General features: G+C 54.1%; 2 protein-coding genes across 26 annotated transcripts; one reads left to right on the forward strand and one right to left on the reverse strand.

The window, feature by feature from the left end:
- The first annotated feature begins 447 nt into the window (after nt 1–447).
- ATXN2L (ataxin 2 like) lies at nt 448–13,133 on the forward strand. Of its 25 annotated transcripts, none has more exons than XM_060648837.3 (24): nt 454–1,271; nt 2,783–2,819; nt 2,991–3,047; nt 3,133–3,204; nt 3,555–3,705; nt 4,101–4,225; nt 5,302–5,393; nt 5,814–6,014; nt 6,642–6,817; nt 6,994–7,107; nt 8,293–8,505; nt 8,595–8,666; nt 8,927–8,997; nt 9,184–9,479; nt 9,558–9,627; nt 10,065–10,211; nt 10,335–10,407; nt 10,511–10,698; nt 10,939–11,068; nt 11,154–11,275; nt 11,427–11,639; nt 11,811–12,054; nt 12,204–12,363; nt 12,609–13,133. In XM_060648837.3, exons 1-23 carry the CDS (start codon nt 973–975, stop codon nt 12,356–12,358), a joined length of 3,318 nt encoding a protein of 1,105 aa, XP_060504820.1. In that variant the 5' UTR covers nt 454–972; the 3' UTR covers nt 12,359–12,363; nt 12,609–13,133. The 25 variants fall into 25 exon arrangements, with proteins under 25 accessions (XP_060504844.2, XP_060504820.1, XP_060504821.1 ...); XM_060648838.3 differs by having other exon boundaries at nt 12,632–13,133; XM_060648849.3 differs by having other exon boundaries at nt 455–1,271; nt 12,327–12,363.
- A 1,731-nt stretch (nt 13,134–14,864) lies between these two features.
- On the reverse strand, nt 14,865–18,440 carry TUFM (Tu translation elongation factor, mitochondrial). Its single transcript, XM_060649739.3, has 10 exons — nt 18,220–18,440; nt 17,922–18,116; nt 17,305–17,471; nt 16,953–17,057; nt 16,702–16,866; nt 16,427–16,559; nt 16,239–16,343; nt 15,970–16,121; nt 15,743–15,862; nt 14,865–15,227 (listed from the first exon to the last, which is right to left on the reverse strand). The coding sequence occupies exons 1-10, from the start codon at nt 18,260–18,262 to the stop codon at nt 15,054–15,056; spliced, it is 1,359 nt and encodes a 452-aa protein (XP_060505722.2). The 5' UTR covers nt 18,263–18,440; the 3' UTR covers nt 14,865–15,053.
- Nucleotides 18,441–20,064: the final 1,624 nt, after the last annotated feature.

A 20,064-nucleotide genomic window follows, 5' to 3' on the forward strand; every position in this document is an offset into this window, starting at 1 on the left:
CAGAGGTGAGTATCAAGAATTTTGAATTAGACCCTAAGTACTTTGACCTTCAAACAGTCTCTCCGTCACTACAGTTTAAGGGTTCATTCTAGGGCACGGAGAACCCATTTAGGTTTTAAATCACTTAAGTTTAAAATACTTAAGGATTTAGCATACATTTATCTACAACATGCTGAGTGTCTATCAGTCTTTTATTTAAAGCAGACAAGGTCAAGAATAGCTCAAGAAGCCCACCACCACCCCCCGAAGAGGGGCAGTCGCTAGTCTATACCCGGGATTTCTTTGCACTTAGACTCCGCCCACGAGCACCCAAGTGGCGGAAGAACTGCACGCTACGTCGTGACATCTCACACAAATGCGGAGGCATCCTGACGCTACGCCACCGGCGTGGGCGGGGCGGCCGGCTCTTCCTTCCTCTCGGCTACTTCGGCTCCTCCCCCAGCGCTTCACACGCTCATTGTGAAGCGACAGCGGGCATCAACCCTTGGGGCTGTTTGAGACCTAGGGATTCTAAATCTTTGGCGCGCGTGAGCGCCCGCGCTGCTCCTTCCCCACTCCAAAGGCTAGGGGTGCGAGATTCGCCTTTTTCTCTCCTCTCCCGCCCGGAGCCAACCGCCCCGGTGCGCGCGGACCTCTCGCGCCGCCGTTCCCTCCTGCCCGCCCCTCCCCCTTCGGGAGCTCCCGCCCGCGCGCTCCTCCTCTTTCCCCGGCGACGCGCACGCGCGCCAGGCCGGCTCGCGCCCTCTCGCTTTCCTCCGGCCCGCGGGACCCCCCTCCCCTTCCGCCTCGCGGCGCTTCCTCGAGCCGCGGTCGTCTCTGTCCACCCCCGACACCGCGGGGCTCCCCCCGCCCGCCAACGGCGGGTCCCCAGCTTCCCAATCCCCTTCGCTTCCCGCGCTCTCCGGCGGGGGCCTAGCCCCAGCCTCCTCTCTCCCTCCCTTCCCCCTAATTCCCCTTCCGGACGCTGCCATCATGTTGAAGCCTCAGCCGCCACAACAGACCTCCCAGCCCCAGCAGCCGCCCCCCACGCAACAGGCCGTGGCCCGCCGGCCTCCCGGGGGCACCAGCCCTCCCAACGGCGGCCTCCCGGGGCCCCTGGCCTCCACCTCGGCTCCCCCAGGGCCTCCCGCGGCCGCTACTCCCTGCTTGGGGCCTGCAGCAGCCGCCGGGAGCGGGCTCCGCCGGGGAGCCGAGGGCATTTTGGCGCCGCAGCCGCCGCCGCCGCAGCAACATCAGGAAAGGCCAGGGGCAGCGGCTATCGGCAGCGCCAGGTGAGGAGGGGTGGGTTTCCGGGCGCTGGAGGCTAAGCTGCGGGGCGGCGGCGGCCGCTCGGCTCCGGCCCAGCGGCCGGCACCCGAGGACACCGCGCGTGGCGGGTACCTAGCCTGGCCACCTTTGAGGGGCGCCCGGGGAAAGTGAGGAATTCCCGTGAGGCTGGGGGTGGGCCCCCTCAGGTCCTAACAGGTCAGAGGGAAGGGGTCCCCGGGCGGCCACCGGGACATTTAAGGGCCGTGCTCAGCTCTCAGAGCCTAGTCGGGGCTCGGGCCTTAAGGGCAGGCGGGGCGCATCCCGCCAGCGCCGTCAGAACGAGGAGTTGGGGGGGTGAAGAGGTGATCGGGGTCCCCGGCTCCATTACCACGAAGGGTCTCGCGGTCCCCGGCTTCAGCCAATAGGGAGTCAGCTGCGGGAAGGGGTCCCCGGCCGTAGCCAATGGAGGGGGGCGCGCGGCCCACAGTTTGGCCAATGGGGAGGGAGGGACTTGGGAGCGGGTTGCTACCACCTCCTTCCCGGTCTGGCCAGTAGGAGGGGAGCGGGGTGGGCGGGGGAACGGAAGGAGGGACAACTGGGAGGACTGCGGGCAGGGAACCTCCAGCGCGCGCGCGCTCTTCTCGTACGTGCGCGCGGATGCTCTGTCTTATGACCCGGGCGTTCGTGAGCCGCGGGTAACCTACAGGGCAGGGTGTGGGAGTGTGCGTGGCGGGGTTCGCCTGGTGTTCGTGGATGAGTGGTGGGCACCCCACTCGGCTTCTTCTGCGTGTGGGTTAATGGACTTGAGAGTGGCGGTACACGCAGGCGCAGTGGGTTCTGGCCGCGGAGGGGGGATTTTGGAAGCCCGTGGGCTTTAATGCGCAGGCGCAGGCCGGGCGAGGCCTCCCGGTGGATGGCTTTTGCGGCTGCGCTGTCCCCCAGCCCCGCCAACGGCCCCCTCATCGCCCTCCTCAACCGCCGGTTACATCAGCCAGCGAAGAGCAGGGTTACCGGGCGATCAGTGACCCCTCCCAGAGTGGGTAATATTGAATGAGTAAAAGAGGTCGAGAGGAGGGTGGGTCCTAAAAGGAGTACCCTCCTCCCAGAGTTTGGGGCGTAAGGCTGGTGAAAATGATTGTCTTTTCTGTTTTGAGAGGTAACGTGCGTAAACTGGGTAGTTCTGAATCTGCTTTCACCTTTATGTTTGGGGTGGATTATTGGTTAACGATTAATGTAGCATCTTGGGGGGAAGCCTGTAGTCCTGGCCCCTTGGAGGTGAGAAGGTTGTGTTGAATTGACAACCATTGCTGATTGAGGTCTGTTTTAGTGGCATTTGGAGGAAATGTGTTTACTGGCTTTTACTGTCTATGCCTTTCTTCCTCTGTAAGGTGAGAGTTTGAAAATCTTGTTAATTGGTTTGTAGTCTAAATAGGCATGTTCACAGGGTATGTGATTGTAGGATACCACGTTCTTTGAAATAAATCGTATAAGAGGGATTAAACATTTTTAACTAGTTTTTTGTTTCCTCTCATAGGGGACAAAGCACAGGAAAGGGCCCCCCACAGTCACCGGTGAGTGCCTCCTCACACACACACCCCAAAGTACAGAGGTACATGTGGGCATATGGGACAGATTAGGTGCACAAATAGTTGGGCTCAGGATACGAAATGATGTGAGGGGAGTGTGGATATTCAGAAGGAAGGGGAGGTGTCAAGCGTCTATTTCTTCTGTGTTACTGACAGGTGTTCGAGGGTGTTTACAGCAATTCCAGAATGCTGCATTTTCTTACAGCTGTTGTGGTAAGTGGGTACCTAGCCCCTAGGTTGGTTGAGGGATGTAGCACGCCAGTTTGCTGGAGACACTCTTCTTATTCCTCTGTTCCAGGGCTCCACTTGTGATGTGAAGGTGAAGAATGGTACCACGTATGAAGGTATCTTCAAGACTCTGAGCTCAAAGGTTAGTGGACTCAAATTAGCTTATTTTTGCAGGGGCATGTAAGGAGAATGAAATAGACTCACTGAAGATGTGAGTTGAGTGGTGTTGGATAGGCTTGTGGTGTGTGCTACTCATTTCTCTAGGCCTGTACCAGAGTAGTGCTGGAAGCACTAAAAAAATGTGGATTGGAAATTTGAGGGCTGGGTACTTTAGTGTTAAAATACTTAGTCCTGTGGCTAATGTTCAGAAGACTATTTGTGTGACTGTGGTGTTGGAAAAAGGTTAGAAAGGGTAGGAGAAAAATAGTCCTATTTTGACCATCGCATTTCTTGATATTGACCCTTTACTGTTGGGAAATGGGATTTTTATAGTTTGAACTAGCCGTGGATGCTGTACACCGGAAAGCATCTGAGCCAGCAGGTGGCCCTTGTCGGGAAGACATTGTGGATACCATGGTGTTTAAGCCAAGTGATGTCATGCTTGTCCACTTCCGAAATGTTGACTTCAATTATGCTACTAAAGGTATCGTGTCGAGTTTTTATGGCAGACCCACTCTTTGAGTAGAGGGCATAGAGCAGTTACGTAAGGACTTGTTCTTCTTCTTCCCCCTTTACAAACGTCTTTTTTTGGAGGAGGATGGCCAGATTTTTCTTTTTGAAACTGTATCTCGATACCTAAGATACAGTGGGATGAATTCCGGCCTGTGGTGTAGTTCTTCACGTTTTCCTTGCTTTGCTTTTAACTCCTTGCTTCTTTTGAACAGTTAAGATGTGGCTTGTTATGCTGCATCCACCCTCACCCACCTCTGACACACGCAAACTTTTCTTTGCTCCTGAACTACTCATTGGGGGCAGGGGGTGTTGGAAGAAGGCTATGAAGTATCTCTTGACTCCTGATCTTCAACTCTGCCCCCACAGACAAGTTTACGGATTCAGCCATTGCCATGAACTCAAAAGTGAATGGGGAGCACAAAGAGAAGGTGCTTCAGCGCTGGGAAGGGGGTGACAGCAACAGTGATGACTATGACCTCGAGTCTGACATGGTACGGTCCCCTTCCCTGAGAACCCGAGAGCTGGGTCACTCTCCTGTCTGAGTGTGGGTTGTTGACTGTGATGTCGTAGAACCAAGAGTTGCTTCTGGGGAAGGGGAGAAAAATCTCTTACTGTTGCCTGTTGTTGGCAGTCCGATTCCAAATGGAAAGGTACAGAAAATAAAACAAAAATACCTGTTCTCCCAACATCTGCGATTGACAACTATTAACATTTGCTTGAAGGTGTTTTTTTTTTTTTTCTAATTAACAAAGTATAGACAAGATCGAGGACCGTGTGGACCCATGTCCCTTCCAAAAACAAGCACTACTATGAATCATTTAAAATTCCTCATGAGTTAAGGCATTATGATGCTATAGTTAATCCATACAAGAATTTTCTTCCCTTTCTGTTGTTTCTGAATTATTTCATGTTTGAGTTATTTCATGATCTACTCAATGCTTTTAGTGATTTTGTCTTATTCTGTTTATATACGTATACATGGATATATATACAACAGAATGTATTTTTGTTTTCTTCACTGGTTGGTGTTTTGACTCGTTATTTTGTTATTAGAAATAGTGCCTTACAGGGGCACTTGGGTGGCTCAGTCAGTTAAGCGTCTGACTTCGGTTCAGATCATAATCTCACAGTTCATGCGTTCAAGCCCCGCATAGGGCTCTGTGCTGATAGAGCCTGGAGCCTGCTTCAGATTTTGTGTCTCCCCTTTTCTCTTTGTCCCTCCCCTGTTCGGGCTTTGTGTCTCTCTGTCTTTCAAAAAAAAAAAAAAAAAAAAAATCGTGCCTTGCTGAACTTTAGAACATGTGTCCCCATGCACGTACGCTAAATTTTTCTGGGACATTAACCTGGTAAGGGATTTGTTAGGTCCTGTAAGACCTTGGTTTTACTAGTTGTTAGCAGTTTGTCCTACAATTGCTAGTACTAGTTGATATTCCTGCCAGCTTTGTTCCTATTTTCCACGCCTGGTTTGGTCAGATCTTTGTTTTTTTAGCCTGGTGGAGGAGAATGACAGGTCATTGTTGGCTTTCCTTGTTGGGTTTTAAAACATTCTCCTTCCTTCCCACCTTAGTCCAACGGATGGGACCCCAATGAAATGTTCAAGTTCAACGAGGAGAACTATGGTGTGAAGACCACCTATGATAGCAGTCTTTCTTCTTACACGTGAGTGTCTTGGTACTTCCCTGATGATGCAGTTTGAGGCCTAGGGTCGTGGCATTTGTTCATTCTTTTCTGGGTATCTAGGATGTCCTCTCCCCACTCCTCATCTGTCTTGTATATTGTCCCCTCAAAATACCAGGTCATCTCGTTGGTAGAATTAACTGCTTTTTTGTCCGTTTATCCATGCTTTTCTTCTAGAACTTAAAACATACTGATATATGTGTGTAAATACTCCTCAGGTTCAGAGATAGGCCTTGTTGCTCTGCCTGGGACCTAGTAGATGCCCATTAAATATGTTGAGTTGTTGAAGGGATTAAACATCCACACGTCTGAACTGGTGATAGGACCGATAGAAACGTTTTTCCTTTTTCCTCTCTTGTCCCCTGGCACTGGGGTGGTGGTGATCTGTGGTGGTCCTCTCAGGGTGCCCTTGGAGAAGGACAACTCGGAAGAGTTTCGTCAGCGGGAGCTGCGTGCGGCCCAGTTGGCTCGAGAGATTGAATCAAGCCCCCAGTACCGCCTGCGGATCGCAATGGAGAACGATGATGGGCGCACTGAGGAAGAGAAGCACAGTGCAGTCCAACGGCAGGGTTCAGGGCGGGAGAGCCCCAGCTTGGCATCCAGGTGATTGCTGGGGGCGGCCTGGTCTGTTTGGGGCTCTGTACGGGCTAGGGCTAGGGCTGGGGCCAAGAGCTTTGTACACTCCTTTCTAAGCTTCACAGCCGTGTAAGATACAGGTTAGTATGTAGTTTTTCCCAATTTTCAGGTGTAAGAGTGAGGCCTAGAGCAGATAAGTAATTTGTTCAAGGTAACAAAGATTAAAGCTTGTGGGTTTAGGGAGGAAAAAATGAGTTTGATTCCCTTTTTTTGCTCTGCAGGTTAATCCATTTGTAGGTCTTATTCTTCCCTTCATGCAAATGAAATCAGAGTGTACATCATGTCCAGTAACCTGTAAAAGCTGTACCTTGAACTATAACGTGATACTATTTTTCTCATAGGTCAGGATGGTAGAATGTGAAGCTTTGGCCAGGTTGGTCAGGTCAGGGATTGGCACATCATAAGGTCACAAGCCTTATAGCCACAGAACATTTAACTAGAACAGATTTTCAGGTGGGGCAGTGCAAAAAGCCGGAGCCAGGCAGGGTATGTGTGTGTATACAGGTACACATGTGTTTTGGGAGGGAAAACTTCATTTTTCCAAAATGTGTGGGCTTTATGACTAATCGACCTTGCTTGAACTCTCTCCCCTAGGGAGGGAAAGTATATCCCTCTACCCCAACGAGTTCGGGAAGGTCCCCGGGGAGGAGTTCGATGCAGTAGTTCCCGGGGTGGCCGCCCTGGCCTTAGCTCTTTGCCACCTCGTGGCCCTCACCATCTTGACAATAGCAGCCCCAGCCCAGGTTCTGAGACACGTGGTATCAATGGAGGTGAGTTAAGCGGGCTTTTGGGGGCAGGGGGCGGTGGTAGGGAAGCCGATAGGAAGGAAGTGGGAAGGAGAATTGAAAGGATAGGTGGGTTGGAAGGGTGATGCGTTGGTGATAATGTAATAGCAGATACTCTGCCTCTTTTTTCCCCATCTTAAAAAAAAAAAAAAAAAAAATAGGCCCTTCCCGCATGTCCCCTAAGGCACAGCGGCCTCTGAGAGGTGGTGCCAAGACTCTGTCTTCACCCAGCAGTAGGCCCTCTGGAGAAGCTTCTGTTCCACCTCCTCCTGCAGGTAAAATTTCAGCAGTGTTATATGAAGAAATAAAAATTTGTGGGGGATGTAAATGTCAGTTGTTGGAAAGCTGGGTTGGGAGACCGTTCCCAGATGAAATAGATGTTTTGGGGGTTTTGAGTTTATGCTTTTTAGAAAAGAAATTTGTTTCCCTCCCGTAGAAATACCAATGTAGCAATCCACGGTTTGTGTTTGGTTGTCAGATGTCTTTTGTTTAAATTAGTTGTCAGGGTGACTGGTTGGCTCAGAGGAGCATGTGACTCTTGATCTCAGGGTTGTGAGTTCAAGCCCCACATTGGGCATAGAGCTTACTTTAAAAAACAACAGTAACAAACTTCTAAGTTAACATTTTACTTATTTTTTAAAATGTTTAATATGAGAGAGAGCATGCTCAGGGGAGGGGAGAAAAGAGAGAGAGAGATATCCCAAGCAGACTCTGAGCTGTCAGCATGGAGCCAAATTCAAGGGCCCAGTCTCACAAACCATGAGATCATGACCTGAGCCAAAATCAAGAGTCTGGCCGTTTAACCGACTGAGCCACCCAGGTGTCCCAGTTGTCAGCATTTTAAGACAGGAGAAATAGAAAATTTTCAACTTCTTTGGAAATACAGAAAGTTCTGCAAAGTGAGTCTGCTCCTGTAAAACATTCTAATCTTTTATGGTGCCCAGGAATCTGTTTTACCTGATTAGGTTACCTGCCTTGCTCTTCTAGGAATTTAGGTTTGACCTTGCATATTAAAGGAAAAGGGGTGGGGGGCGCCTGGGTGGCTCAGTCGGTTAAGCATCTGATATCACCTCAGGTCATGATCTCCTAGCTCTTGAGTTCAAGCCCCTCATCCAACTCTGGGCTGACAGCTCAGAGTCCGGATCCAGTTCTGCCCCTCCCTCCCTCCCTCCCTCTCTCTCCCTCTCTCTCTCTCTCTCTCTTTCTCTCTCTCTCTCTCTTTCTCTCTCTCTCTCTCTCTCTCTCTCTCTTTCTCTCTCTCTTTCTCTCTCTCTCTCTCTCTCTCTCTCTCTCTCACTGCCCCTCTCCTGCTCATGCTCTGTCTCTCTCTCTCTCTCTCTCCCTCCAAAAATAAACAAACATTACAAATAATTTTTAAAAAAAACAGATAAACTTGATTTGGTGTTTCTAGTAGGTTCCCTGTGCCCATTGTCCACTGACCAGCAGTAACCATCGTACAGCTTTCCCTTTTCTTCCAGTGGGCCGGATGTATCCCCCACGTTCTCCCAAGTCGGCTGCCCCTGCCCCAATCTCGGCTTCCTGTCCTGAGCCCCCCATTGGCTCAGCAGTACCAACCTCTTCAGCTTCCATCCCTGTGACATCATCAGTTGTGGATCCTGGAGTAGGCTCCATTTCCCCAGCTTCTCCAAAGATCTCATTGGCCCCCACAGATGGTAAGAGCCACATGGTTGAGGGCTTGTGGACGATGTGAAGTGTGGTTCTGGACAGAAGGACCTTCAGGCATGTGTCTCTTCTTGCTCAGTAAAAGAACTTCCAGCCAAGGAACCTGGGAGAACTCTGGAATCCCAGGAGCTGTCCCGGATAGCTGGGAAAGGTGAGGATTTCCACCCCAACCCCCCACCCCCCGCTGAGGTCTGAGTGTCCTTTTAATTAGGAGAGCACCTCAGTTAGTACCAAGAGTTTTGTTGGGGTTTGGGAAATAGTAGCTTGTCAGTCATGTGATCCTAATTTGTTCTATAGAACTCTCAAGCCTTTTTTTTTTTTTCTTGTTTTCTTCGTCCTTTGGGCTACTGGCATTGTAGCCACCTTGAAAAAAGAAACGCGTATTTTTTCCTTTTTCACTGTTTTTCATAGTCCCTGGCCTTCAGAATGAACAGAAACGCTTTCAACTGGAAGAATTGAGAAAGTTTGGGGCCCAGTTTAAGGTGAGAGGAGTATGGGAGTGAGCCAGGGTGTAAGGATGGAGGGAGGGTGAGGGAGCTTATAGAAGAGGCACAGGACTAGGTGGAATAGAAGAGATGAGACCAAGCAAGGAGGAAGGAAGGAAGGAAGCCACGCCTGGGGTCTGGACCAGCTGTCTGGGCACTGTATGTGTGCTTTTCTCCTTCCAGCTGCAGTCCAGTAGCTCCCCTGAGACCAGCCTGGATCCTTTTCCTCCCCGGATCTTAAAGGAGGAGGCCAAAGGGAAAGAGAAGGAGGTTGATGGTCTGTTGACTTCAGAGCCAATGGGGTCGCCAGTCTCCTCCAAGACGGAGTCCGTATCGGATAAGGAGGACAAAGCACCCCTGCCGCCAGCAGGAGCCACTGAGGGGCCAGAGCAGCCCCCGCCACCTTGCCCAAGCCAGACTGGCAGCCCCCCGGTGGGCCTCATCAAGGGAGACGACAAGGATGAGGGCCCTGTTGCCGAGTGAGTAGGATGGGGAGCCGGGCAGGTGTCGGGGGAGATGAGCAAACTGTGAAGATTGACTTTGTTTTTCTCTCACAGACAAGTGAAGAAGTCCACGCTGAACCCCAATGCCAAGGAATTTAATCCCACAAAGCCTCTGCTGTCTGTGGTGAGATGGAATGGGCGAAGGTGGACTGGTTTCTCTGAGGGAGGCTTGGGAGTGGGAAGAGAGAGCATGGGGAGAGAGGTCGTGAAAGTTGGGCTGCTCTAGGGCAAACGTGTCAGGGTTGGGGGCGAGGGGTCACGATATGTGTGGCAGGTTTTTATGTGTTTAGGGTTTAGCTCCGGGAGTATGTGTGTTGGGCTAGTTCTGAACATAGGTTTCATTCAGATCCCTGATTTTGGCTTGAATGACAAGCCATTTAACTTTTTGGCTTTTGTTTCCTCACCTGTAATTTGAGAATACTCGTCTCGGGGTTCAGCGTGAGGCTTAAGCGAGATGAAGGGTAGAGTGTATCTGGCGTGCAGCGCTCTGTTGCTGTTATAAGCCCAGGAGGAGCATACAGAGACCAAAATGCACGCATCCTCTGTTGTCTCTTACTACAGAATAAATCCACCAGTACCCCGACTTCTCCGGGGCCCCGGACTCACTCAACTCCTTCCATCCCGGTGCTCACAGCAGGCCAGAGTGGGCTCTATAGCCCCCAGTACATTTCCTACATACCTCAGATCCACATGGGACCAGCTGTTCAGGTAAGAGGAGAGACCGAGTGAGTCTAGGCTAAGAGGCTTGGCTGGGCTGGTGAGGACCGGGTCAGGCCTGTTCTGGGCATCTGTGAGCAAGCTGTTCAGCCTCATTTGTATCCTTGTTCGTAGGCACCTCAGATGTATCCATATCCTGTATCCAATTCCGTGCCTGGACAGCAGGGCAAGTACCGGGGAGCAAAAGGTGAGCAGAGTTGGCAGGGCTGCTCCGACGGCAGGGGGGTGGTGCTGCCTCGTTGCCTCCTGGCAGATGGAACTTAAGCTTGGCGTTCTCTCCCTTTCCCCAGGCTCCCTGCCCCCGCAGCGCTCGGACCAACACCAGCCAGCCTCAGCCCCTCCGATGATGCAGGCCGCCGCCGCCGCCGGCCCCCCTCTTGTGGCTGCCACACCGTACTCTTCCTACATCCCCTACACCCCGCAGCAGTTCCCGGGCCAGCCTGCCATGATGCAGCCAATGGCCCACTACCCCTCGCAGGTAACTGAGTCACGGGAGGGAGACGGGAGTACAGAGCTGAGGGTCACTCGGGTTTCGGTCCTGGCTCCGGTAGGACCCGTAGCAAAGCACTGGTACTCTCTAAAGCACAGGTCAAACAGCGTCTCCTTGCTTGCACCCTTGTGAACGTTAAACAAGGTGGTTGCGGCAAAGCCGGAGTCGCGCCGTGTACGGGTTATCGGGCAGCGCATCGTGCCCACCGCTCCTCTCTTGTCCTTCCAGCCGGTGTTCGCCCCCATGCTTCAGAGCAACCCACGCATGCTGACGTCGGGGAGCCATCCCCAGGCCATTGTGTCGTCCTCCACTCCTCAGTACCCTTCTGCAGAGCAGCCCACCCCCCAAGCCCTGTATGGTGAGTTCTGTGCCCTTCCCGAAGACTGCTCCTTAGCCCTCTCCGGTGTGCTTGGCGCTGATCCCTTCCCTCTTTCCTGCCGTAGCCACCGTTCACCAGTCCTATCCACACCATGCTACGCAGCTCCATGCCCACCAGCCGCAGCCGGCCACCACGCCTACTGGGAGCCAGCCGCAGTCCCAGCATGCGGCCCCCAGTCCCGTCCAGGTGCCTGCCATGGGGGATCCGAGTGGTTGGGGCTGGAGGAGGGGGATGGAGCCGGGGGCTCATTCCCTTCGGGCAGGGTCGGGAGTCGGTGGGGGGTAGGCCTGGTACCCGAGGAGTGGGGTGGCACTCACCCTTCCCCTCCCCCTAACAGCACCAGGCAGGGCAGGCCCCACACCTGGGCAGTGGACAGCCACAGCAGAATCTGTACCACCCAGGGGCCCTGACAGGCACGCCGCCTTCTCTGCCACCGGGACCTTCTGCCCAGTCCCCTCAGAGCAGCTTCCCCCAGCCAGCCGCTGTGTATGCCATCCATGCCCACCAGCAGCTGCCCCACGGCTTCACCAACATGGCCCATGTTACCCAGGTAAGAGCCCAAGGGACTTGCTTTCTATGGGTCTGTTTTGCCATCAGGACCCGGGTCCTGGGGCTATCCTGCTGCCCCTTTCCTCAGTGGTCTGAACACCAGGCTTCTCGGAGCCTGTGTGTAGCTTCTGGGGTGCTCCCAGCTGGGATTTTTTGTTGTTGTTTTCTGCAGGCCCATGTCCAAACTGGAATCACAGCAGCCCCGCCCCCTCACCCTGGGGCTCCCCACCCGCCCCAGGTGATGCTGCTGCACCCACCCCAGAGCCATGGGGGCCCCCCCCAAGGCGCGGTGCCCCAGAGTGGGGTGCCTGCACTCTCAGCTTCCACACCCTCACCCTACCCCTACATCGGACACCCCCAAGGTGAGCAGCCTGGCCAGGCGCCTGGATTTCCAGGAGGAGCCGATGACAGGATTCGTGAGTTCTCGTTAGCTGGGGGAATTTGGCATGGAAGAGCTGATGGGCTGCAGGTGGGGCAGGATGCACGGGTTCTGGGAGGGGAGTGAGGGGTCTTGGAGGCAGGGCTGTCCCACAGGGCGCCCGCCGACCTGCACCTGTCTGTGAAGTATGTAGGGTGGGCAGAAGCCACAGTCGCCGCCGCCAGGGGCTTGCTCCTGGCTCTGTCCTTTGCTTCCCTCCGTCCTCGCTCAGTTGTGATCCAGCAGCCCCCCTCCCCACTGCCTCCCCAGCTCTCAGTGACCCCGACTGTCTCCTGACTTAGCCGAGGTAAGGTCAGCGCAGCAGACAGGGCCAGGCTGGGGTGTGGGGGGCTGAGCTGGGCACACGAGTAAGGGCTCTGGCTCACTGGGAAACAGCGATTGATCTGTGCTTCTGACAGCCCCATGAGACACCTTGAGGAGGCCGCTCCTACCCACACACTCCCCCCACACCCCACACTGGACGGCATTGGATGAAGGGACAGCTGCTTGGGTTCTAATGCTCCTGCTCTCTTCTCTTTCCCCTCCAACCAGTTCAATCTCATCCCTCCCAGCAGCTCCCCTTCCACCCCCCGGGGAACTGAAGATTGTCCTGGCCGCGACCTGAGACCTCCATGAGTGGAGGGAAGAGTGATCTATGTCTCTTCCCCCAGCAGCTCGGACCAGTCCCAGCCCCCCAAACCCCCCTTTACCCCGGGGGAGCTGGGGAATTCCTGCCAAGCACCTTGAAGGGGGGGGGCTCGAAGTGGGCAGGGCCAGGGTCCAGCGGGGGTGGGGGGTTCCTGCTCTGCCCCTGCCCATCCCCACCCCATCTTGCCCTCCCATCCTCTCATCTATCCCCCACTGGAGACGGAAGATCTTTTATTTTCTATTATTTATAACCTCAGACTTGGGCCCCCCTGTTTCTTTCTTCCCCATTAACTTGAGTGACCGGCGTGAGAGACAGACAGACAGACAGATGCCCTACAAGGATGGTTGGACAAGGACTTTTACTTTTTATTACATAAAAATATTAAAAAAAAAAAAATTAAAAAAAAATAAAATTTTAAACTAACTTAACCTGCCTATGGTTTCCTCTGGAAAAAAGAGTAAGCTAGCAGCTGTCAAGTCTTAGGTGTCATGAGGTGGCTCCTAGCAGTGGGTGGGGACAGCATAGCAGTACAGTCTGTGGGTGCTGGTCCTTCTGCCTCTCACTGCCACACATCACCCAGCCGCCTGGGGACTGTTATCTCATGTTGATGTTGGCCTTGTCTTGAGGTTTCAAGTTTGTATGTAGTTTTTAAGTTCACATTTCTAAAAGGTTAGAAGGTGTGTGGCAGGGGGGAATCTCAGGCTCCACGCCATCAGCACAGGGTTCAGTCTCCTGAACCATGAGATCGTGGTCTGAGCTGAAATCCCGAGTCCCAATGCTCAACTGACTGAGCCACCCAGGCACCCGTTTTCATTGAAAATCATTTCCTCCTTAGAGCATCAGGGAGGTGGCACTAGTACTCGCAGGTAGGCAAGGGTGTTTCAGATGGGACTAAAGCCAGAGAAGGTGAGCTGAGGAGCAGGGCAGGAGAAGGATTACATAACCGGGCTACAGATCCAGGGTGTGACGGTTGGAAACCTGGTAGTTGGGGGGCATGATGTGGGTATATAGAGGTAAAGAGAAAACAGATGTGCAGGGGTGGGGGTCCCCAGTGGAAGAGCTCTCTTAAGGGATGGCAACTGTGGTTGGGGGTGGGGCACTGCTGGAAGAGGCAGCAGCAGAAAGCCAGATGAGCTCAGAATGTCTCCGGTGCAGATGGAGACCAGTCTCCGCAGTACTGAGATGGAACTGCTGTGGGTGCTGGGTGGTCCTCCTCAGGGAAAAGAACTTTGCTTCGTCCCACCAGGAATCCCGGGAAACCTTTCAGCCTCGCTCACTGACTAAAGCAAACCTGCCCTATCTTTGGACAGGACTTTCTCGTGAAGTGCTTTTTGTTGCTGTCCTTTTCTTGAGCCCACTTCCGTGCCGTGAAGTCACAGGTTGGATGGTGACTCTCAAAACAGCTCTTAGGTTGGGCCTAAGAACCTCCCCACTCTGGAAGGCCGGTCAGTGCAGAACAGGCTCGTGTGTCAGGAAGCGAGGCTAAAAGGGGTGCCCGTTAATCCCTGTTGGAAGCTAACCTTTTTTGTTTGGGGTCAGCATCCTGGTCAGTCATTTCAAGTTTTCAAGCATTTTACTCCCCATTTATCTGGTAAAAAGTCCTCTCCTTAATTTTAAGTCTCGGTACATGCTCTAAACCTTCATCTTTGAAGGTTTTAAAGTTATAAAATGAAATGTCCAATTGAAGATTGTCCTGTGTTTGGAATTGGTAATATATAGTGGGGATAACCTATCAAGCACACAGGCTAGTTCAGGGACCTCCTTAGGTGCTGGGTGTTGGTCCTGGAGGTGAGCTGCAGCCTCGGGTATCTTAGCGCTTAGATGAGGGCAGGTAGACATTAACAGCCTAGTAACTACTCCCCGGGCACGGGACGTGTGTCTGGCACCTCAGCCGAACCCATGCTGCGTCTCCCCCAGGACAGCCAGCAGTATCCTGCCATGGCACTTTGCTAGACGATCCTACCCAATCTGCTAGACCAGCTTTCCTCCTCTCCTTATGTCCCAGCGGTTCGGACCACTTGAAAACGCAAAGCTTTTCCAAAACAGTACCACAGACGTGAGTGAACTGAAGGGCAGCACACAAGCTCATGTGTCCCAGGCTCCCCGTTTATACTCCTCCATCCTCTCCAACTTAGACCAAGGACACGAGAGACACAAGCTCCCTATTCACAGAACAGTTTATTGACCTACCTCACCTGGCAGGCCGTGGGCCCCTCCTGACCAGGAGAAGTGTCCGTCTAGCTGCACTGCTAGGCAGCAGCCCATGCCCTGGGAAGGGGGCATCGAAGCAGGAGAGAACGCTGGCCAGTGCAGCCTCAAACTCAAGAGAGCCTAAGCAGAGTCCAGACTCAACTCCATTTGATGTTCTTGTCTTCCTCAGTCAGGGCCGACGTCTCCGTGACAAGGCCAGTGCCAATGGTCCGGTTGCCATCTCGCAGGGTGAAACGTTGGCCTTTTTCTAAGATCATGGGCTGCCGCAAGATTAGGCTGAGCTTCAGGTCCTCCCCGGGCATGGCAAGCTCCTGGACAGGGCAGAGACAGGGTTCAGGCATGGCCCTCGGGGCACCTTTCCCCCAACTGCTGCCTACCAAGGTTAAAAGTTACAGGAAATGGCAGCAGGGAGATCCTTTCTGGGGACAGCACTCCAGCCACCAGCAGAGGTAAACATATTTGAAGACCAAAGGACTTGTGACCAGTGTTCCTAAGGTCCAACGTTGAAAGGAAACTAGGCCATGCAGGTTTCTTAGTCACAAGACTTCTCTGAGCTGTTACGCACAGTATAATTCTTCAAGGGAGAATGCTTTTCTGGGAGATCTTTCTGTGGGTAAATGCTAGCATGGCCAAGTTCACCCAGGCAATACTAGATGAAGACTGACTTCTCCTAAACCCACTGGGTCAGACCCATCTATCACTAGCTTCATCTACACCAGTCAAGGAAAAGTCACCCGTGTTGTCACATTTTTGGCACCACGAGTGAGGTAGAGGTGGTATGAAGAGTGTCTCTGCCACTCTTTCACGTTCCCTATACGCACTATACCTTCCCTGGTGGCAAGATGACACGACAGGCCATGTCCCAAGTCAGAGAGAACATGACCGGCATAAAGTGAGACACAAAAGGCTTGTGGCGGCCACCCTCCTCCTTGCTGAGGATGTAAACCTGGAAGAGAGAGCAGCAAGGGTGAAGCTGTGCTTGGCTGGAAACCCTGCCTCTTTGCAGAGGACAGTTTGGCTCAGTGATGCCCCCCCATCCCCTGGAGCCCTCACCTGTGCCTCCACCTTCTGGTGGGGTTGGATGGTCCCTGGCTTGGCCATGACCAAGCCACGCCTCAGGTCCTCCCGCTTCAAGCCTCGGACCAGGGCCCCAAGGTTGTCGCCTGCCTCTGCTCTCTCCAGGCTCTTGTGGAACATCTCAATGCCTAGGAAGGAGCAGAAGAGACCAGGGAGGAGGATCAAGGACGGAGGGAAGACTCCAAGGAGCTACAAGGGGAAATCGTGGAGCCAGCCCCCGGGGTCCCAAGGCATTTTTCCTGTACCTGTCACCACGGTCCGAATGTTCTTGCTATGTCCCAGGAACTCACACTCGTCTCCCTTCTTCAGAATGCCACGCTCTAGTGTGCCTGTCACCACCGTGCCCCGGCCTGGGAAGAAACAGAACACGACCTCAGGGACCCGGGGCCAGGCTACCACCAGAGAGGAGTGCAAGTGAACACACGGTCCTCACCAGGAATAGAGTAAACGGACTCCACAGGCAGCAGGAAAGGCTTCTCTAGGTCCCGGGTGGGCACTGGGATGTAAGTGTCCACAGCATCCAGCAGCTTCTGCACAGACTTCAGGCCTAGCTCAGGGTCACGTTGCTATGTGGGGGAGGTGACAGGACTCAAATTTTCATTCTGCTTCTCTTACTAAGAGACACTCCCCCGACTCCCAGCAGAGCTCCGGATGCCCCTCCAGCCCCATCCTTTGCCACCAGCAGCCCCTGCCTGAGCCCGCCTTCACCTCAAGGGCACAGAGGGCAGAGCCTACGATGACCGGGGTCTCCTCCCCTTTGTAGCCAAACTCAGTGAGCAGCTCCCGGATCTCCAGCTCAACCAGCTCCACCATCTCCGAGTCCTGGACGGCATCTGCTTTGTTTATGTACACCACAATGTGCTCTACTCCAATCTGTGGACGGGAAACAGAGACATGGTGTCCTGAATGGACCGACTCCCCACTCTTCCTCTCTCCACCCCTCCCCAGGCTCTGAGTACCTGTCTGGCCAGCAATAAATGCTCTCGGGTCTGGGGCATAGGGCCGTCGTTGGCCGCCACCACCAGGATGCAGCCGTCGAGGGGGGCGGTGCCCGTGATCATGTTCTGGGTACGAGAGGAAACAGCCTAGTTCAAGGACCTCCTCAGCTCCACGTCCATCTAGCCAAGCACAGCGGTTAGGAACCGAGGCCCACCTTTCTCTGCCATCTCCTTACCACCCACCTTGGAGTGGCCGTGCCCAGATATCCGTGACCTCAACCCACACACCTTGAATATCCTAACCTCCCCCACCAGTCCAACGTTTTTCCTGGCAGGAGACAGCCCCTGGCCCCACACCCAGCAACTCTCTCACCTTTACATAATCTGCATGACCTGGGCAGTCGGTGTGGGCATAGTGGCGGGCGGCAGTGCTATACTCCACGTGAGCTGCATTGATTGTGATTCCACGGGCTCGCTCTTCAGGGGCATTATCAATCTCTTCATATTTCTTAAACTTGGCTCCACCTCCCTCGGCTAAAACTAAGGGGAAGGAAGAGAATAAACCTCTCAGGTAAAGTTCCAGGAGTAGAGGCAAGGCTCAAGCCACACCCCTGAATCTCTCCACCTACCCAAAGGACGGTCTGGGGGAATAACGCTTCCTTGACCCCCTCCCTCAGCTCCTGAACAGAGGTAACTGGGGTCAGAAAGAAACGTTAAAAGGCCTCAAGGTCCAGCCCTGCGAATTCTCTAGGGTAAAAGCCTCTGCTTACAGAGCACCGGCCACGGCTAGAAAGAAGCCACTCGGGCTCCCCAACTTCTGCATCGCAAACACTTTTGCGTGCAGGGGAAATGTGTTTCCTGCATCTTCCCGCCCACCGCTCGCCCAAGTTCTGGCCCCTGGGGCCACGCCACCTCCAGCAGCACCTCCCCGGCTCCGGGTCCCGCCAGCAGAGAGGGCGTTGCCGGACGTTCCCAACCAACCCCGCTTACTTTTCGTGATGGCCGCGGTCAGTGTGGTCTTGCCGTGGTCCACATGGCCGATGGTGCCCACGTTCACATGGGGCTTGTCGCGCACGTAGGTCTTCTTGGCCTCCACGGCCAGGCCGCGGCACAAGCGGGGCAGTGCCGGGGCCTTCAGCGGCCGCAACAGACCCTGCAACAGCGGGGTCGGGCCGGTGCCGAGACCTGCCGGGGAAGAAGCTTGGAATCAGAGCGCGGGTCCGAGCCCGGCCACTCCGGACGACGCCCCAAGCGTCCCGGGCCGCCATCGCCTTCCCCGCCCCCTCACCGCTCAAGAGGGGCGTCGCGCGCAGCAGGGTGGTGGCCGCCATTGTGGTCGTACTCTCGCCCGGAGTACCCGGTCCAGGGCGCCCGCGCGTGCAGAAAGGAAAGGGCACGGGAGACCGGAGGTCACTTCCGGCGGAAGTGAGGACAGGGAAGGCATGCCTCGGTCCCTCTAGCCTCCAGTTTTTATGGCCATCTTTACGACTTCCGGGCGTGGGACCAAAGGCGACGCCCGGAAGGTGCTGGTGTTTCGCGGGCGGGGAGGGAGGGAGACGGTTTCCACAAGGCTCGCGGACCTGGAACCTCGCGGACTGACGGGGCAACGCAGGTGTCTTTGGCGGCGCCGGGGACCGACGTGGAGCGTCCGGTCGCGCACCAGAGCCCCGCAGGCTCACGGGAGTTGTAGTTCCGGGTGGGGCGTGCTGTGTTTGCGCCGGTCGTGGGAGTCCCGTAGGGCTAGGCCGGGTCTGGAGCGAGGGTGCCGGCCTCCGGGAGGCGGAGGCGGCCCCGGCGCGGCCTGCTCGGGAACGGCCTGGCTCAAAACCCCCTGGAGTCCGACCCACTGCGGGGGTCTGGCGAGAGATCTGGCGGCCCTTGAGCCGCCGCCGCCGGAGGTAGGACCAGGCCCTGCGGCCGGGCGAAGAGAGGCGGGCCTGGGAGCCTTTCGCGGGTGGGGCGCAAGTGTGACACATCTCTCCGCTGAGTCTTTGTTTTCTTATCTGTAAAATGGGAACCGTAGGATCTACTTCATGGGGAGATTCTGACATCTGGCTCTGAGAAAATGAGCTGGACAGGAAGCAGGAAATAGGGTCCAGGGGCCTCCAGGTCCCACAGTCCTTGACCCTCAAATCCCTGCCCGCCTGGGTCACACAGCTGGCGTGGACAGCTCTGCCGTCCACCCCTGAAGCCCCTCAGCAGGCCAGGAGCTAATTCCCTTGATTTTCGCCCCACCCACTCGTCCAGTTTTACTAATGATACCAAGATTGAGGAACCGGCCTCAGGTGCCTGTAAGGGTAGCCTGTCACGTTCCTGCGGTATCCCTGGCACCTGACACAGGGCGGGGCACCCAGTGAGTGCCCAGTGAATTTCTGTTGACTGAGTGAGTGCGAGGCTAGCAAATGACCTTTAGCTTTCACATCTATCATCTCATCACCTTGCAATGATAACAGCAGCTGCTTAACCCTGATTGATGTTTCCGAAACTCATCAGATCCTAAGGCTCGGTTGATGGGTGTTGTTTCAAATAGATTTCCTAAATACTCCCTGAAAGATTATGATTCAAGAGGGTCTCTGAGCACAGACGGGGAAACTCTTTATTTATAACACACAGCTTCCCAAGCTCAAAGGAGTTTGGGAAACTCAGAACTAGAGCTTTGTGTGGATCAGGCGTTGTGCAAATGCTTTATATTGGTTCACATTCAGCATTCCCAGTGTTACCGCTCGTGGTTGAAGCCATCCTTTCCCCCGTTTCACAGGTGAGAAAACTTGAGCCTCAGGGTGATTTAGGAAGCCAATACCGCTAAACTCCAAGAAAAGTATGCACTTAACCACTGTACTGTCCTTTAGCTGCCAATATACTTTTCAAATAAAATGAAGAACTTGCTAAGACATCTGTCCTGGCCCTCCAACCCATCAGCTCCACTTAGGAAGGCCTGGGGCCGTAATTAAAAGAGCTTCTTTGTCTTTATCCTGTATTTCATTCACTCCTCTCCTAGGAACGTCTCTTAAGACACTATTGGCCACTATGGGAATATGAGACTGGGGGGGGGGGGTAGTATTTGAACGAATCCTTTCTATTTTAGTTTATTTGAACATGTATTATGTATTAGTTTGAAAAAAAGGTAGCAAAT

This window comes from Panthera onca, chromosome E3, assembly GCF_046562875.1.
Source record: "Panthera onca isolate mPanOnc1 chromosome E3, mPanOnc1 haplotype 2, whole genome shotgun sequence".
Classification (NCBI taxonomy): Eukaryota; Metazoa; Chordata; class Mammalia; order Carnivora; family Felidae; genus Panthera; species Panthera onca.

Bases quoted from the DNA above. Each gene is read 5' to 3' on its own strand.
- ATXN2L (XM_060648836.3), top strand. From the start codon at position 973: ATGTTGAAGCCTCAGCCGCCACAACAGACCTCCCAGCCCCAGCAGCCG. The intron at 5,394-5,813 runs GTGAGTGTCTTG...TGGTCCTCTCAG, and splicing joins AGCAGTCTTTCTTCTTACAC to GGTGCCCTTGGAGAAGGACA. The intron at 12,055-12,203 runs GTGAGTTCTCGT...CTGTCTGTGAAG, and splicing joins AGGAGCCGATGACAGGATTC to TATGTAGGGTGGGCAGAAGC.
- TUFM (XM_060649739.3), bottom strand. From the start codon at position 18,262: ATGGCGGCCACCACCCTGCTGCGCGCGACGCCCCTCTTGAGCG. The intron at 18,117-18,219 runs GTGAGGGGGCGG...CTTCCCCGGCAG, and splicing joins CGCGACGCCCCTCTTGAGCG to GTCTCGGCACCGGCCCGACC. The intron at 15,228-15,742 runs GTATAGTGCGTA...TGCCCTGTCCAG, and splicing joins TCATCTTGCCACCAGGGAAG to GAGCTTGCCATGCCCGGGGA.